Genomic DNA, 15753 nt, shown 5'->3' on the forward strand with positions numbered 1-15753 from the left:
TTTCTTATTGTTTTTATATTTTTCAATAAATTTATTTTGTTTGTACAAAATAAAAAAATAATAATAATTTTTAACGATACAATAGTCTTCGTTAGGCTTAACATTGACGAAAATTCAACGCGAAGCGACATGCAACGGAGAGAAATTTCAACATGGAATAAATTAATATATTTTTTCGTACATGATTCGTTATCCAAAAAATAAGTTATCCGAACCACCCCAATCCCCAATTGATTCGGATAAACGACGCTCTACTGTATATTCTTAAAATTGTAAACCTAAGTTATTTTGATGTAGAAGGCTTCATAAAATCTAACAAATTCGTCTAACAGCTCAAAGATTTTTTTTCTCCCGCAAAATTTCCTCGTAGCATGCTAATAATTTTTTTATTTCTCGTTTTGTAGAAGAAATGCGCTCTTCGGTGGAGTCTATAATTTCTAAAATTTGTAATCCCTTTTCAATAAAACTGAGGCCTTCTGTCAATTTTCCAACCGTCATTCGATCTTCTGATTGAACTTGATCTAAAGAATCAAGTTCTTCAATGTCTTGCTCTTGCTCACACATTTCTATGAGCTCATCAATTGTCAGTTCCTGACTGTGGGAATCCAGCAGTTCTCAAACATCATCACTATCCACTTCTAAATTTATTTGCCTGGCAAGATCGACAACTTCTTCAATCACATTACCAATTTCATCAGGCTCTGGCACTGATTCCGCCTGAGTTTCAGCGGTGAAAAAAAAGGGGACAGTTTTTTCCAGACGCCATTTAAAGTTTTTTGTGAAACTTCATTCCAAGATTGTCCAATGATTCTCACTGCAACTAAAACATTGAATTGTTTCCAAAAGTCTTTAACAGAAAGCTTGTTGTTTTGTCTCATAGCTTCATGCAGGTATACAAACAATCATCTCGTGTAATAAGCTTTGAATGTTTTGATGACTCCATGATCCATCGGTTGAAGCAAGCTAGTTGTATTTGGTGGCAAAAATACAACTTTCACACGTGGGTCAAAATTAGTTGAAGTTGTAGGGGGATGACCTGGTGTGTTGTCGATTATTAGCATCACTTTAGATGAAATTTGTTTAGATTGGCAATAACGTTCGACTTCAGGTATGAAGTGATGACCAAACCAGTCCTCAAAAAGGAAAGCTGTCACCCAAGCCTTACGATTCGACTTCCAAATCACAGGCAAGCCAGCTTTAGATTTATTTTTCAATGCTCTTGGATTTTCCGAGCGATAAACTAAGAGAGGTTTTAACTTACAATAACCAGCTCGATCTTTGGCGGCCTTAAAACCTGAAAAGGTTCTCTCTTCATGCGCAATAAAAGTTCTTTTAGGCATCTTCTTCCAGAACAGGCCAGTCTCATCTATGTTGAATATGGTTTGGCTGGTACAGCCACCTTCATCTATCATAGCTTTGAATTTCTCTGGATAGTAAGACGCAGCCTCTTTATCAGCACTTGCCGCCTCTCCACTTCCTGCAATGCTATGCCAATTACAGCGACTTTTGAATCGGTTGAACCAACCGTTACTAGCTTTAAACTCTTCATCTTTAGCCACCTCTCCAGCATCCTCTTTCAATCTTTCAAAAATCAGCTTAGCTTGAGAGCACACAGTGTTCTGATCAACAGGACAATTTTTCACATTTACTTGATTATCACACCATAATTTTAACATTGTTTCCATCTCAGCGATAATACCGTGACGTTTACGAATGATGCTTGAATTTAAGGATTGAGCATTTTTTACAGCTTCAAGAATTTTCTCTTTACCTTTTATAATTGTTCTGACCGTCGATTCCAGTAGATCAAACTTCTTTGCCAATTCAGAAATTTTCATTTTTGTATCGAAGTCTTTAATAATGTTAATTTTACATTCCAAAGATAAAGTTTTTCTTTTCTTGTTTGATGCAGAAGAATCAGTTCTACTTCATTTGAATGACATAGTAGAGTGTTAAGATTAATCATATTCGTTATTGTAAACCGCGCTTAAGTTAGGCGCCATCTGTTCATTTCTTTTGTATGTCCGACGATCAAAAGACCGCTTGGGATCGAGTTTGTTTATAATTTGAAAGGTAATCTTGTCAGTTGTATATACAAAAGGTAAATTGTTTACAAAATGAGTCTTTGTTTATTATCTGATATGTATACTTTTTTCGTCAATTGTTCACGATTGCAGATGCCTTTTGTGTAAAATCCAAGTCGGATGTATGTAAGCTAATAAATGTTCTCGTTAATCTTATCTCGCCTTTTGGTTCGTTAACAGTTACAAGAAATCACCACATAGAGACTCTCAAGTCTCTGTAGATATAACAAACAGAAATAAATTACACAAAATAAATTCTAGCTATGCGTCGATTCCGCGCGACACGTCCGAACATTAAGCTGAACAATAGTGTGGGGGGAGTGAATAATCGAGAGTTGCGTGGCGCTCAAACAAAAGATAAATCGACGAAATTTGAAAATCGCGTAACTCCGGGTTCGCGTAAGTCGGGGTAGCGTAAGTCAGGGTATGACTGTACACGTAATATGTGGAAATAACAGAAGAAGGATATGGATCAAAAATTTTATGCTACTTATGCCAAAAGGAAAAAAAATTATAGATCAAAGGGAACATTGCAAAATACCTAAAAATATCAGCTGAAAAAATGGAAGATTTTTCATTGAAGAAATTTAAGGACATGTTAGTGAATTCCACAGTTTTGGTTGATGTACTTAAGGTAGATAGAGGTCCATTAGATGGAAATAATATTACGGGAATAGTATTAGATTAAAAAAATGGTTTATACCAAATTGGTAATTCAGCTGGCATTATAAAAGATTGGCTTCGTAGAAACACTCTTCAAATAGCTACAACCACATTTACTAAAACCGACTGACCGACAAAGCTAAGTTTGTGAGAAATTGCTGGAAAATTATCTTTATTCGGAGGTCAAGGGTTTAAGAAATGTTCCTGTGAAAAATCCAATGTACAATGCAAAACAAATAGATGTGCCTGTAAAAAAAATAACATCCTCTGTAACTCCAGGTGCCACAAATCTACAATGTGTTTCAATAAAAATAAATAAACTTAGTGTTATCTCTATCTTTTCATGTAAGTACTTCTTACTTTGTTCATTCGTTTTTTGTCATTTCACAAAACCAGTTTAGAGATTTAATCAAATCACTTCATTTAATTAGGGAAATGTCAATATCAAACCTTTATTTTAACATCTTCAGTAAAGTGATTATCTCCTTTAGGGATTTGACCAAATCCCCACTTTTATCATATCCCTGCAACATATACATCATTTACTGTATTTTTGGTGTTCAGGTATATTTATTTCTAAATTACATCAGTATTGTGTTAAAGACTAATATTCCAGAACATTCCATCGGCAGAGTAACAAATTCAAAACGAATGTAATTAGCAACTTTAAAACCCCTTCATTCCCATTGACGAGATAACTTGTCAAGTTTACATAGCGTTACGAAAAACTCGGTCGTTAAGGCCACTTTAAAAAAATTATTTTTGATTTTTGGAATGTTTTTTGTCTCCAAATTTTTTCAAAAATTTTTACCCACACAAAAAAATTTTACTGCAATTTTAATCAACCTATGATGCGCGATTAACACTGAATTGTTTTTTAATGCGATTTTTTTATCAAATTTAATTAATCGTTCTAAAGTTGTAGTGCACAAATTTGACTTCGGTAAAGTTATTTAAAGCTACTTTCTGATGTCAAAAACGACCTCCAATAGTTTTTTAATTTTTTTAATTAATATATTTTATTATACATAAGTTTAATTAAGTCGGGGGGGTCGGAAATCGCAATAAAAATTTTAATTTTTTAAAAATATTTTAAAATATAGGTCTAGCTACTATTCACCCTACTTTAAACCTACAGCTGTGTAAACAATGACTCATCAGTGTCAAATTTCACAGAAAGACCAGACAAAGGAAAACAAAATTTGAAGCTTTTTCTTCAAAATTAACGCATTTCTTTTGTTTTTTCAGTTTTAAGTATTTTTTATGTTTAACAATAATTGATTAAAAGTTAATTGGGAACTGGGAGGTTAAGAAGTGACATCGTACAGAATGACATCAGCCAAAAAAATGACAATAACTCGGTAATCCATTGCCCAATTTTAACAAAACTTTTGTTTCTATTCTTGGTTGTACAGGATCCTTAAAAATGTAACTGTACTGTAAGGTCTCGTTTTATGCGGTGGATACGTTCTACAGAAAAGCGCATAAAAAAAATTCGCATAAAAAAAGACTTTACTTGCCTTGAAAAAGTAGGGATACGTTCCGTAATTTTCTAAAATCGCATAAAACCAAAACAACGAATTAAAATTAACTTAAAACCGCATAAAAAAAGTTTGCAGAAATTAAAAGAAATAGGCTGCTTAATAAATTACTTCGAATGTCTGAAAGAAATTCATATAAAAGCTTAAAATAAACTTGTATTCAAACTTAATTCAGTTAATTTTATTGAAAAGTAATACAGTTTTACATTTTTTTTTTGAATTTTTGGAATGTTTTTTAAGTCTCCAAATTTTTTAAAAATATTTAAAAATATACGGCCAGCTAGTGTTCACCCTACTTTAAACCCTTGTCCTCCCGCGACGTCTATGAGAATGCCCCGGGAAATCCAACTCCAGCTGTGTTCAAGGTCATCCAGATGTGTAAACAATGACTCATCGGTGTTAAATTTCACAGAAGGGCGAGACAAAGGAAGTTAAACTTTGAAGCTTTTTCTTCAAAATTAACGCATTTCTTTCGTTTTTTTTCAGTTTTAAGTATTTTTTATGTTTAATTACATTTATATCAAAAATTGCTAGGAACTAAAGCGATTAAGGTAGATCTAGCTGTCCTTTACATCCATAAACGTTATATGTCAGTGGAACAAATGGAGTGAGCTTTGAGCGTCCCACGATTTTTGGAGACTGTCTATACGCGGGCTTCCTAAACAAGCCTATATGTATGTTTGTCCAAAAAAATTTTGGATGAAATACAAACCGCACAACTTCAAAATCGCATTAAAAAAATCCGCATAAAACGAGACCTTACAGTACTTTGCACCATTTTTTCTGTATTTAATTACTACCAAACAAATTCAGACTTTTAGCAGTATATAGATCATTTTAATATTAATTAACCACTTCCAATATATGTTGTTATGTTTTTGTCAGTAGTGTACTGTATTTGTGTTGTCAATAAATGCAATTCAGACACTCATACTCTCTCCTACCTCCATCATCTATCCTGTCATCTTTACATCTTCCCTTACACTTAAACTTTTCTCTTACTGCTCTCTTTACCTCAGGCAATACCATTGAGTAGCCCCAAGTTTTCCTCCCTTTTATGCTATGTATGTTATATATCCCAAACTCCCAACCCTTTGAGCAACTGGACAAATTTGCTTTACAATCCTCCAAACAATATATGCTACTTTAAAACTGATTTCATCCCTCACAAAATGCCAAACCCTTTGACCAATTTGCACAAAATTTTGCACAGTTACTCTCTGCCACCCTGCAGGAAACACGCACTATCTTATAACGAAGAAACTCAATCCTCTCCCTGAGTTCTGGGGTAACACTGGGCACTGTTTGCTAGCACTGAATAAAACTAATTTTAAAATTTACATTTTTCTACTTATTTATTTTCTGTGTTTATAAAAACTTTTAATGTAAACAATTTTGTTCATCATTGCAATAAATATTTAAAAAACTTTTTCCTAAACATTTAGTGTTCTGAATCAATGCATCTTTAAAAGTGGATGAAGTTTAAATAATACTGATATTTTCAACCTGGTTAACAGAACATCTACAGACATGGAAAAGTGAAAGGAAATGTTAGTATCAGTAAGGAAGAAAGACAGAACATAGGTAACAAGCAGGAAAAGGTCACTACAAAAACTGATGCAAAGGACAAAGAAGGAAGTGCAAGACAACAGCTTCAGCCACTGTTAAAGGTACATTAATTCAGCATAGTAACTACATTAGATAGTTCATCCTTAATTTAAAAAAAAAACTTGTTCATTTTATGTAAAAATAACTGTAGACATCCAGAACTAAACTATACAGAGCCACATGATTTTTAGAATTCAGTTTAGTCATCATAAACATTTAATAGTAATAAGCAATAATAATAACCTAAAGATTATTTTAATATTGACAAATCATTTATTTAATCTAACCAAGTTAAATGATATTTATCATCATATTACATTTCTATAGTAATCATTGATTCTTCTGAGTAAAAACTGAAACTGTGTACTACTAAATAACTAGCATAAGTGTGAAAATTGAGTTTAATAAACAGTTCTATCACACCATTACAATTGCTCACTATTGTTTTACTCATATGTACTAAACTAATGCTTGTCATACATTCTGAATTTATATGACAGGAATTTTATTCAAATCTCAACATGTCAGGATTTCAAAATCATCAATAAGATACTTATTTACAGGCACAAGTATGTGTTTTAATATTTAACAGATGCCATATGAGTCATATATAGATAGAATAATCAGACACATTAAGGGAACAATGAAAAGTATTTGAATCTCAATTGACTTAACTTAATGTTTGAAAGTAGGTAGGAGTAAGTCTATTATCCACACCATGAGCTTTTGATCCTATCCTGTGTCCTCTAGTATCTATTGCAATTTATGTATGTTGAAAGTAACACTTCAAAATGTCTGTACACAATTGGATCAATTACATCATTAAGCACATCATAATACAGTTGATTGTCCATTGTAGCTCTTGAGTCAAAATTATATGCAACCATCTAACTGTTGTGAAACAGTAAGCATAGTAACAAGTGTTTTAAACATGTGTATATTCTAATGCATTCTTTCTTGTATTCTATTTGTGCAGCTAAAGAAGACACATTAAGCTGGATCAAAAATGTACTGTTTACATTAAATAATAGCTAAGGTATTAAAAATGTTGGTTTTATTTATGACAACAAATATAAAAAATTAAAAATATTAAGGAGTCCTTGAATGTTTTAATCGGGATTAGAGAATTAAATATTAGAAAAGACATAAAAATTTAAAAAATTTTCAAAACATTTCACCTCATCTACATTAACAAAATTATTATGATACTGAGATAGGTGCAAGTGCACTTTTTCATAATTTAGTCCACAAAATCAAAACTAGTTACCATCTTGAGAGAGATAAACACCCAATACTTCTACAATGTGAAATTTTCCAGCAACAATTTGTATGAACTATAAAAATGATAAAAACCAAAATATCAGATTAATAACAACAAAATCTCTGTATAGAACTTGTCAAAAATGAAAAAAGTCCAGTAGATAATATACTAAAGAGTGGAGTTTTTAAAATACCAGTAGAAATAAGAAATCAGGTAATTACTGAATGGGATGTATAGAGCACTTACAAACACTCTAGTTAGATTGAAGGAACATAAGTACAATTTACACAAAAACCATTCAAACACAATCTTAATTGAAACATTAACCAATAAAAATGCAGAAGCAAAATGGTAAAAACAAAAATTATACTTCCAATGTTAAAAAACAGCTTGTTAAGAGTAGCAGAAGAGCCAATAATAGCAAATTAGCAAAATGCTAAATTCAGGAACCAAAACAAATTAAAAAACTATCAGGTTTTAAATGTTGATACTTGAATATATACACTATGCTGGAGAAGAACTGATAACTGACTGAGTGCCATAGTGGGAATTATAGACCATGAGTGCTGAATCATCTCCAGCTGGCACAAGAAGTAACCAAGTATAATTATATCTAAACTAGCTGTTACCCGCAACTTTGTCCGCAGAGGTTTTGCAAGCAAACCTCATTTACATTCAATATTTCAATAACCATAGTAATCGTTAGGTCTATATAACACCTACCGCTGAAGAGAATTGCCGAGAATCAAACGAACTATTTTCAATTTGATCAATTTTCCGGAACGTTTACAATCGTTCTATAATCGAACCGATACGCGATAACAAATTCGAATTTAAAACGGTTCGAACATTTTTAAAATCGAAATAGACAAAAATATTTATAACAATGTCTGAAATGTTATCAATTTAATACACCTAAGTACTCAATGAAGACTAAACGTAGTTGAAAACAAAAAATCACATCTAAAATAGTACAGTAGAAGCCGTTCTTCCGGTTAAGCCTTAATGCTCTCCCTCACCCCCGCAGGAGAATTTCTAAAAATCCCTTCTTAGTGTGCATTGCCATGGCATACCCTACTAAAATGCAGATAAAAACACAAAAAGAATCGCATCTAAAATAGTACAGTAGAAGCCGTTTTTCTGGTTAACCCTTAATGCTCTCCCTCTCCCCCCACTTGGGAATTTCAAAAAATCCCATCTTAGTGTGCGCTTTCATGATGTACCCTAACTGTGTACCAAATTTCACCTCTCTAGGTCCAGCAGTTTGCTCTGGGCAATGATGAATCAGTGAGGGAATGAGTGAGTCATTCAGTCAGTCAGTCAGGGCAAGCAATTTTATATACAGTAGATCCCCCTATAAAACCGTTTCCTATAGTTATGATTCCTATAAAAATTGTGGCAGTATCCGTAAACAATGGTAAAAATAACTCCTATAATACGTAAAACGTCATCGGGCAGCCGAACTACTTTCCCGCCGTCCGTAGCGTGGCGCTACGGACGTTTAGGCGGATAAATTGAGTTTAGTATCGTCTGTTCATATAATTATATATAAATTAGGTACTGTACATATAATTATATATTAATTATATATAAATTAGGTACTGTATATATAATTATATATTAACTTAATTTATTGTAACTTTATTATAATTAAATATATATTTTTCGCCGTCTAGCGTCACGCTACGGCGAGTTAGGCGACCTATCGTCTGTTTAGTACTGTAATTTTATACATTTCTTGTGAAAGAAACATTTCTTATTTAACGGCCATAAAAATTATTTATATTAATGATGTCTCCAAAGGTCAACGAAGTTTTCGCAGAAAAATAATATCAGAAATCGCGGCCGCAATTTGATGCGCTGTTCCGCGACGAAACCAAGCTTTAGCAACGGGCGTAGTCGAACGGTACACACTCGGTAAGCAATCCTACAATTTTTTGTTTATAACGTAGTTTATACGGATTATTTTCAAAAAAATATACGTATTTTGGAAATGTTGAGTCGAATTAGTCTAGAATCGATTAATTTTATGAAAGAAAACCTTTCAAACAGCCGTAGTCCGTAAACTATGATTCCTACAAAATTGATTCATAAAGAACGGAATGTATCTACCGTCTTATAGGGGGATCTACTGTATTTAAATTAATGGTTCTGGAAGTCAAGATCAGATGAAGGTTCAAGTAACATAATTGGCAACACAATTGCATGGCAAGTAGGAGTTGTGAGTTTGAGTCCTTCTTTGGGCTGATTCTTTTCTTCCAGAACTTAATGAATTAATTATTGAACTATTAATTTAATTATAATTATTAAATTTAGCAAGAATTGGCACCTAATACCTACCTCTAGTGCCAAATTTAATTACAGTAGAGCGTCGATTTTCTGAAAGTCAATCATCCGAAACATCAATCATCCGAAAGAATTCCAGTCGGCAAATTTAAATTTTCGCCAGTGCTGTGATGCTTCAATCTTTGGCTATGTCTTGGGCTACTCAAATATTTTAAATTTTTGATACTAAATTAACATCTGAAGTATAAATTTTTATTATTTTTATATTTTTCTATATTTATTTTGTTTGTACAAAATAAAAAAATAATTTTTAATGATACAATAGTCTTTGTTAGGCTTAACATCAACGAAAATTCAACGCAAAGTGACATGCAACAGAGAAAAATTTCGACATCGGATACGTTAAACTATTTTTTCGTATGTAAATCAGTTATTCGAAATATCAGTTATCCGGACAACCCCAGTCCCCAATTGATTTGGAAAATCGATGCTCTACTGTATTTAATTATTAATAGTAGTAATAATATAGCCTAATATAATCCAAAACTGTTTGGCTTTAAAAAATCATCATCAGCTGGGAAACTTCTAAGTCAGTGTTTTCCAACCTTTTTTGTGCTATGCTCCACCTAAGCCTTTCTAAAATTCTTATGCAGAATATACAGTGGCTATACAGTTAACTTAAACTCTGGACGAGTCCATTTTCGAATTTCCTCCCTTAACAATCGAATTGCCCCCGTGGAGCATGGGCTCCACGTTGGGAAACACTGTTCTAAGTATTTTAGAATGAATACATTAATTACATAATAAAAGTAAACGGTCAGCAGCCTCTTGTTTGCCAGAAGACCATTTGCAATTTGTATGCTGTCACATATACATATTCAAATGGCACAGAAGATAAAATAATATACAGTTTTGAAAGATCAATGAGGTCCATACACATGCAATTACCAACAGTATGAAAGAGAATATTCGGGAACACATCTGAGGTTTCCCTTTAATGGAAAACCATTATTATCATTGAAATACTAAAGGACAACAATATTTGAACTTGGACTTCAGTCTGCACAGGATGCATTCTGATTTTCCAAAAACATTCAAAAGCACAGTAAGTGATGCAATAATATAAATTAAGAGAGAATAAAACTTCTGTCTTAATTTATTGAAATGGCAGCAACTACTTTTCACTTTTCAGGCAGAGTACTGGATTTATCACCATATTTTTAACATAATTTCATCTCTCCTTTGATTTAGACACCTGTCCTGCGTGATGACTTATTTGAGCAACTAAATGCTGCCAAGGATCCCCAGACAACAAAAAAAATACAAGAAAAAGTTAAGAACATCAATTCAAAGTAGCAGAGCTACAAAATACTAAGGGAAGACACTGAGATTGCTAAAAAGATATCAGGCATTATTGTCATCTGCTACTATATGCAATATGTTGTTCCTATTGACAAATCACCTTCGATAGCCATAGATACTTGTGGTATGAATGTATTGGAAGGCAAGGAACAAAATGAATAATGAAGGAACAGAGTTTCCTTCATTATTCATTTCGTGGCATCAAACTACTCTAAGCCAGAAGAAAGTGAAGAAAAAAAGAATCATTTTATGGTCTGATCGATGCATCAACTAAACATTAAAAATAAAACTGTGAAAAACTGGACTGTCATAACAGCCATGATTTATCTTCTGACCAAGTATGCACGATAGAGCAGTAACTCTTAACAACAAATCATAGTTTCTCACCCTGACAGGAATTTCACACTGAATGAATGTAGGAACTTGTTACTTTCCCAATATCTAGGGATTTAGTGAAAGTAATCAGAGAGCAAAGTGAACAACAATATCCATGTTCATAAGATACAACAGATTGAAATAAAAAATTTCAGTGACCTGAAGTCACTATTCACAAAGCCAAAGCGATTGAAAATCAAATTAAATGGCTGAGAGTTGCAATGATCCTAACTATTCAATGAGAAAAGAACATAACATTCTTAGGCCATAGCAAGTGTTCTCTCATGAAATACTGTATCAAAATCCAAAAAGCAAACGGTCATCGATGGATTTCAGCAGACTCACCTACCTCCTGCTTACAACAAACTACTGCCAATAAAAGAAGCAAAGAAGAAAGACAGACAGCATGTGCAAGTATCTAAGAGAAGACTAAACATTTTCTACAAGTCACTGAAATCAGAGTAAGATTTTTCCACGAAGGAAAGCTATAAAATATCTTCAATACTTAAAAATCATTGTTTCTCTTTTATTTTTAAAAAGTAGCATACCAATTATGGAAGAACGTTGGATGTTAACTGTTGACATCAAATGTTCTTCCACCACCATTGTGCTTTTCCTTAAGTATTATATATGTATAAATACATATATACACACACACATCACACACACTCAATTTTAGCAGATGAATCTCAGGTCAACATTAGTAGTGCATAACTTTTGTTGTAGTTTTTATTTCAGAATTATCTAATGTAGCTGCTGAGAAACAGTTTTTAAACTTCTTGAAAGTGGAAAAACTGACATCCAACATCCAATGTTATTCTGGACAATTCTTTGATTCAACAATAATGGAATAAGTTCAACAAATAGTTGACCCCAGGTGAAACCTTTGATCCCAAACTTATTTTCCATTTTCATATAGACAATTTAATAAAACATAATTGTCATGGATGAATTTGGTGCAATTGTAGATTCATTATCTCCAAAACTATTTTCTGTTTGCTATGTTTTATAAATCTTTGATCATGAATAGACTATGCTATCACCATTTGGTAAGATGCTTAGATCTTGTTAAAGAGACTATCCAAAATCTATTTCTTACTAAATAAGTTTTCCTACATTACTTCCATAAATTAAACTTTGGCAAAGTTTGTTTAGATCTTCCAAATCTTTTTAAATACATTTCATACTTTGACACGATTCTTACACACATTCTTTCATGGCCTATTTCTAGTGATAATATATGTAAATCTAAGAATTCCTAAAAATAGAATGTGAAAAAGAAATAAATCCTTTTTCACATTCTATTTCATCAACTAAATGTTTTAAACTGCTGTTTCTTTGGGTACTTTTTCTCCTCCATATTAAATACCAAAAACTCACTTCATTTAAAGTTTCATTTATTCAAACACTCATGTAAAATTTATTATTTAACTAATTTATTCTTTGTCTCTTAACTTTAATTGCTTTTTTTGCTTTGTTTTATTGTTTTATTTAATTGTTTCATTTGTCTTTTTATGATTTTTTACGATTCTGTTTAACAGAGTTGTAATTAGTCTTTGGGACTGTAAATCTTATTATTCAATAAAAATAAAAAAAAAAGGAGTCAAACTTCCGGCCAAAAAATATAGCCTTTTCTTTACTGTGTCCAATTGGTATAATGTAATTGTTTTAAGTATTATATTTAAAATAATAATTGACGTACTTAAATGTACTATTTGTGATGCAATCTATAAAAATATACTTTAAGTCAGAAAAACAATTTTCATTTTTTAACTGCAATTTAAGTTTATAGACTAAGAGGCGTCTATAAAAGGGCCTTTATAGCTTAAAATGTCAAACATTACAATACCTTTTCAATTTCACTCTTAGGAAAAAGTAAATTCTATTTCAAAAAAATAAAAATAAAGTGATTTCAGAAAATGAATTTACATTTTCTGAAACCATATGTACTTCTTCCAAAATAAAATTTATTTTTTATGAAACCGAAAAGACGTAGAAATATTTGGCATTGAAACTCAACCACATTTAAATCACTTTTTTGCTCTACACAAAGATTTACTTTTCTGACTTACTTTCATAAATTGCATCGCATTTACCAATAATTAAAAATAATATTCCAATAGTACCAAGCAGACTAAATTAGTGTAGCTTTGCAAAGATATTTTTCTGTGAAAGTTGATAATGATCATGTAATTCCAAAGCTCCTTCAAAAGTAAAAAGTGGCCTTTCCAAGAATCTGCAAAGACTGAGACTACTGATTTAGTATTTAATTTATGTATATAGCCTATTTCTTCTTAAAACTATTTACAGTTTAATATTAAATACAAAATTTAATATGCAAATCAACAATAAATACATTAACAGTTTTACTTATTTGTGCTCACTTACTATATATAATTTGACTAAAAGAATATTTTAAATATTTATTCTGTAAAAACAATTTAAATGTAACCAATATTTTTCACATTAACATTACCTTCATATGAATTTCATTTTGTAATTATAACACTTAATAATAATGATATCAATTTGTTATTAATATATCAAATTTTTCTGTTCCTTTAATACAATAATAAAAACTATTCTTCTCTGTGTGCACTTAAAAATAAAAAAAAATCAACAAACCACAAAAACCTTTTAATACGGAATCTTTTTATTTAAACTTCTAATGTTTTCAGTCAGTTGATTGACTTTCTTCAAGAAAAATCAAAAAATTTTGATTTATAAAGTTCCAAAATAAGTTTTATTCTTTACAAATTGGAATTTTTGAAATTTTTCTTGAAGAAGGTCAATCAACTGACCAAAAGCATTAGAAGTTTAAATTAAAAAATTCCATATTAATAGGTTTTTGTGGTTAAAAAAACTATTATATTATGCCAAATTTTTAATTTTTTTATTAAGTATTTTGTCTTCTAAGACCATATACATTATTTTTAACGTATTTCTAATATTTGATTTCAAAATACTGTATTAGAGAGGTTGAGGCGCACATTTTAAACGTGTAAACGTGTACGTGTGACGTTCGGCGCCGCTTTCCCGTAAGCCTAAAAGTTTGACAATGGTGTTTGGATAGTCGGTGGAATCACGCTCGACATTCCAAACACCATCGTCAAACTTTTAGGCTTACGGGAAAGCGGCACCGAACGTCACACGTACACGTTTACACGTTTAAAACGTGCGCCTCAACCTCTCTATTATCCAACAATGTATGGTATTGATGTCTAAATCCTAATTCTGTATTACTATAGTAATAAGTCCAGCTAGATATAATGTTTCCATAGTTTTATACTTAGAACACACTATCCATTAATGGTTGTTAACATTTTAAAATCCCAAATTGAGAATAGCCCAACCAACTCAACATCAGAGTTAATACACCAGATGAAGTCAGTGTTTTTGATGTTAATACAAAAATATACCATCTAAAAGTTTAAGAGCACTGTCTATTGGCATTAGTAAGGTTTTTGTGATAAACACGAAGCACTTTTGACTTGTATAAAATGTCTTCTTCAGGCAAAATAAAAACAAATTTTAGAACCTTGATATGAATGCACTACACTACAAAACACTGGGTTGTATTAAATACTGCACTCTTAGAACCTTGATATGAATTTTAATATTAACATTAATATGTTCTAATTGGAATGCAAGTATTAAATAGTGCACTATTAAACTTACACATTTAATTACAGTCAAAATATAATTGAAAATTATTGGCAGCTGTGATTTAATTTAAATTATTGAATAATGAAACCCATATCTTTAGGAGCTCTAGAGTGGGCCTATTACATGGGTCCAATTTCTCAATTTATTATGTTTATCAAATGAAAATATACCAGATTTTATTAATGCTTCTTTAATAAATTTGAACATTTTTGATGATACAAATCAACATGGTGGAGAGAAAGAACAAAAATGAACAACAAAGAACAGAATGTCACATGCAGGAATATTTTGAAGTAAAAGTCATGTAACAGTGATACAGAATAAAATAGCTAATGGAATAAATAAATATATGGGAGTGTTATAAGTTTACAATAAGTTACTGTATGTAAAGATTTTTACATTAAAATATTGTAAATGAAATTTATACACACTACAAAATTTTATAAATTATGGCACAAAATGTAGATGATAAATAAATATTGTACAAATTTAAACATCCAATAACCTGATTTTTTGGTTTAATGCCAACCAATTACAGGATTACAGCCAAATGTAATCTGGCAATCATTTGGCATTATTATACAAAGTAATGCCTTTGTCCTTAATGAAACCATCATAAGTTCTCTCTTATTTCAAAGTAATTCCACACATGAATATTCTATTTTCATTGTTCTGTTTTTGTTATTTTTAGTGTTGATGATTTATACCATTGAAAATGTTCAAATTTATTATTAAAGAACCATTAATAAAATCTGGTATATTTTTATATAAATACCAAAACACTGACTTTATTTATTGCATTTCCTATGTGGTATATACCTTTACCATGGCCCAGAGTTAAGCATGAAATCTTAAAAAAATTTTCTAACTACAGGAGTTACAATAATACCCACCCACGAAAAACCTT

At 31.3% G+C, this 15753-nt stretch overlaps 1 protein-coding gene across 1 annotated transcript; it reads right to left on the reverse strand.

Moving 5' to 3' along the window:
- Positions 1–270: 270 nt before the first annotated feature.
- Positions 271–1823, reverse strand: LOC111613778 (tigger transposable element-derived protein 1-like; the record flags this gene model as incomplete). Its single annotated transcript, XM_023355125.1, has 1 exon — positions 271–1823. A coding segment is annotated over one exon (921 nt), but the record flags the coding sequence as incomplete, so codon positions are not given.
- Positions 1824–15753: the final 13930 nt, after the last annotated feature.

This window comes from Centruroides sculpturatus, unplaced genomic scaffold, assembly GCF_000671375.1.
Source record: "Centruroides sculpturatus isolate CEXI.00-Female unplaced genomic scaffold, Cexi_2.0 scaffold2038, whole genome shotgun sequence".
NCBI classification, from domain to species: Eukaryota; Metazoa; Arthropoda; class Arachnida; order Scorpiones; family Buthidae; genus Centruroides; species Centruroides sculpturatus.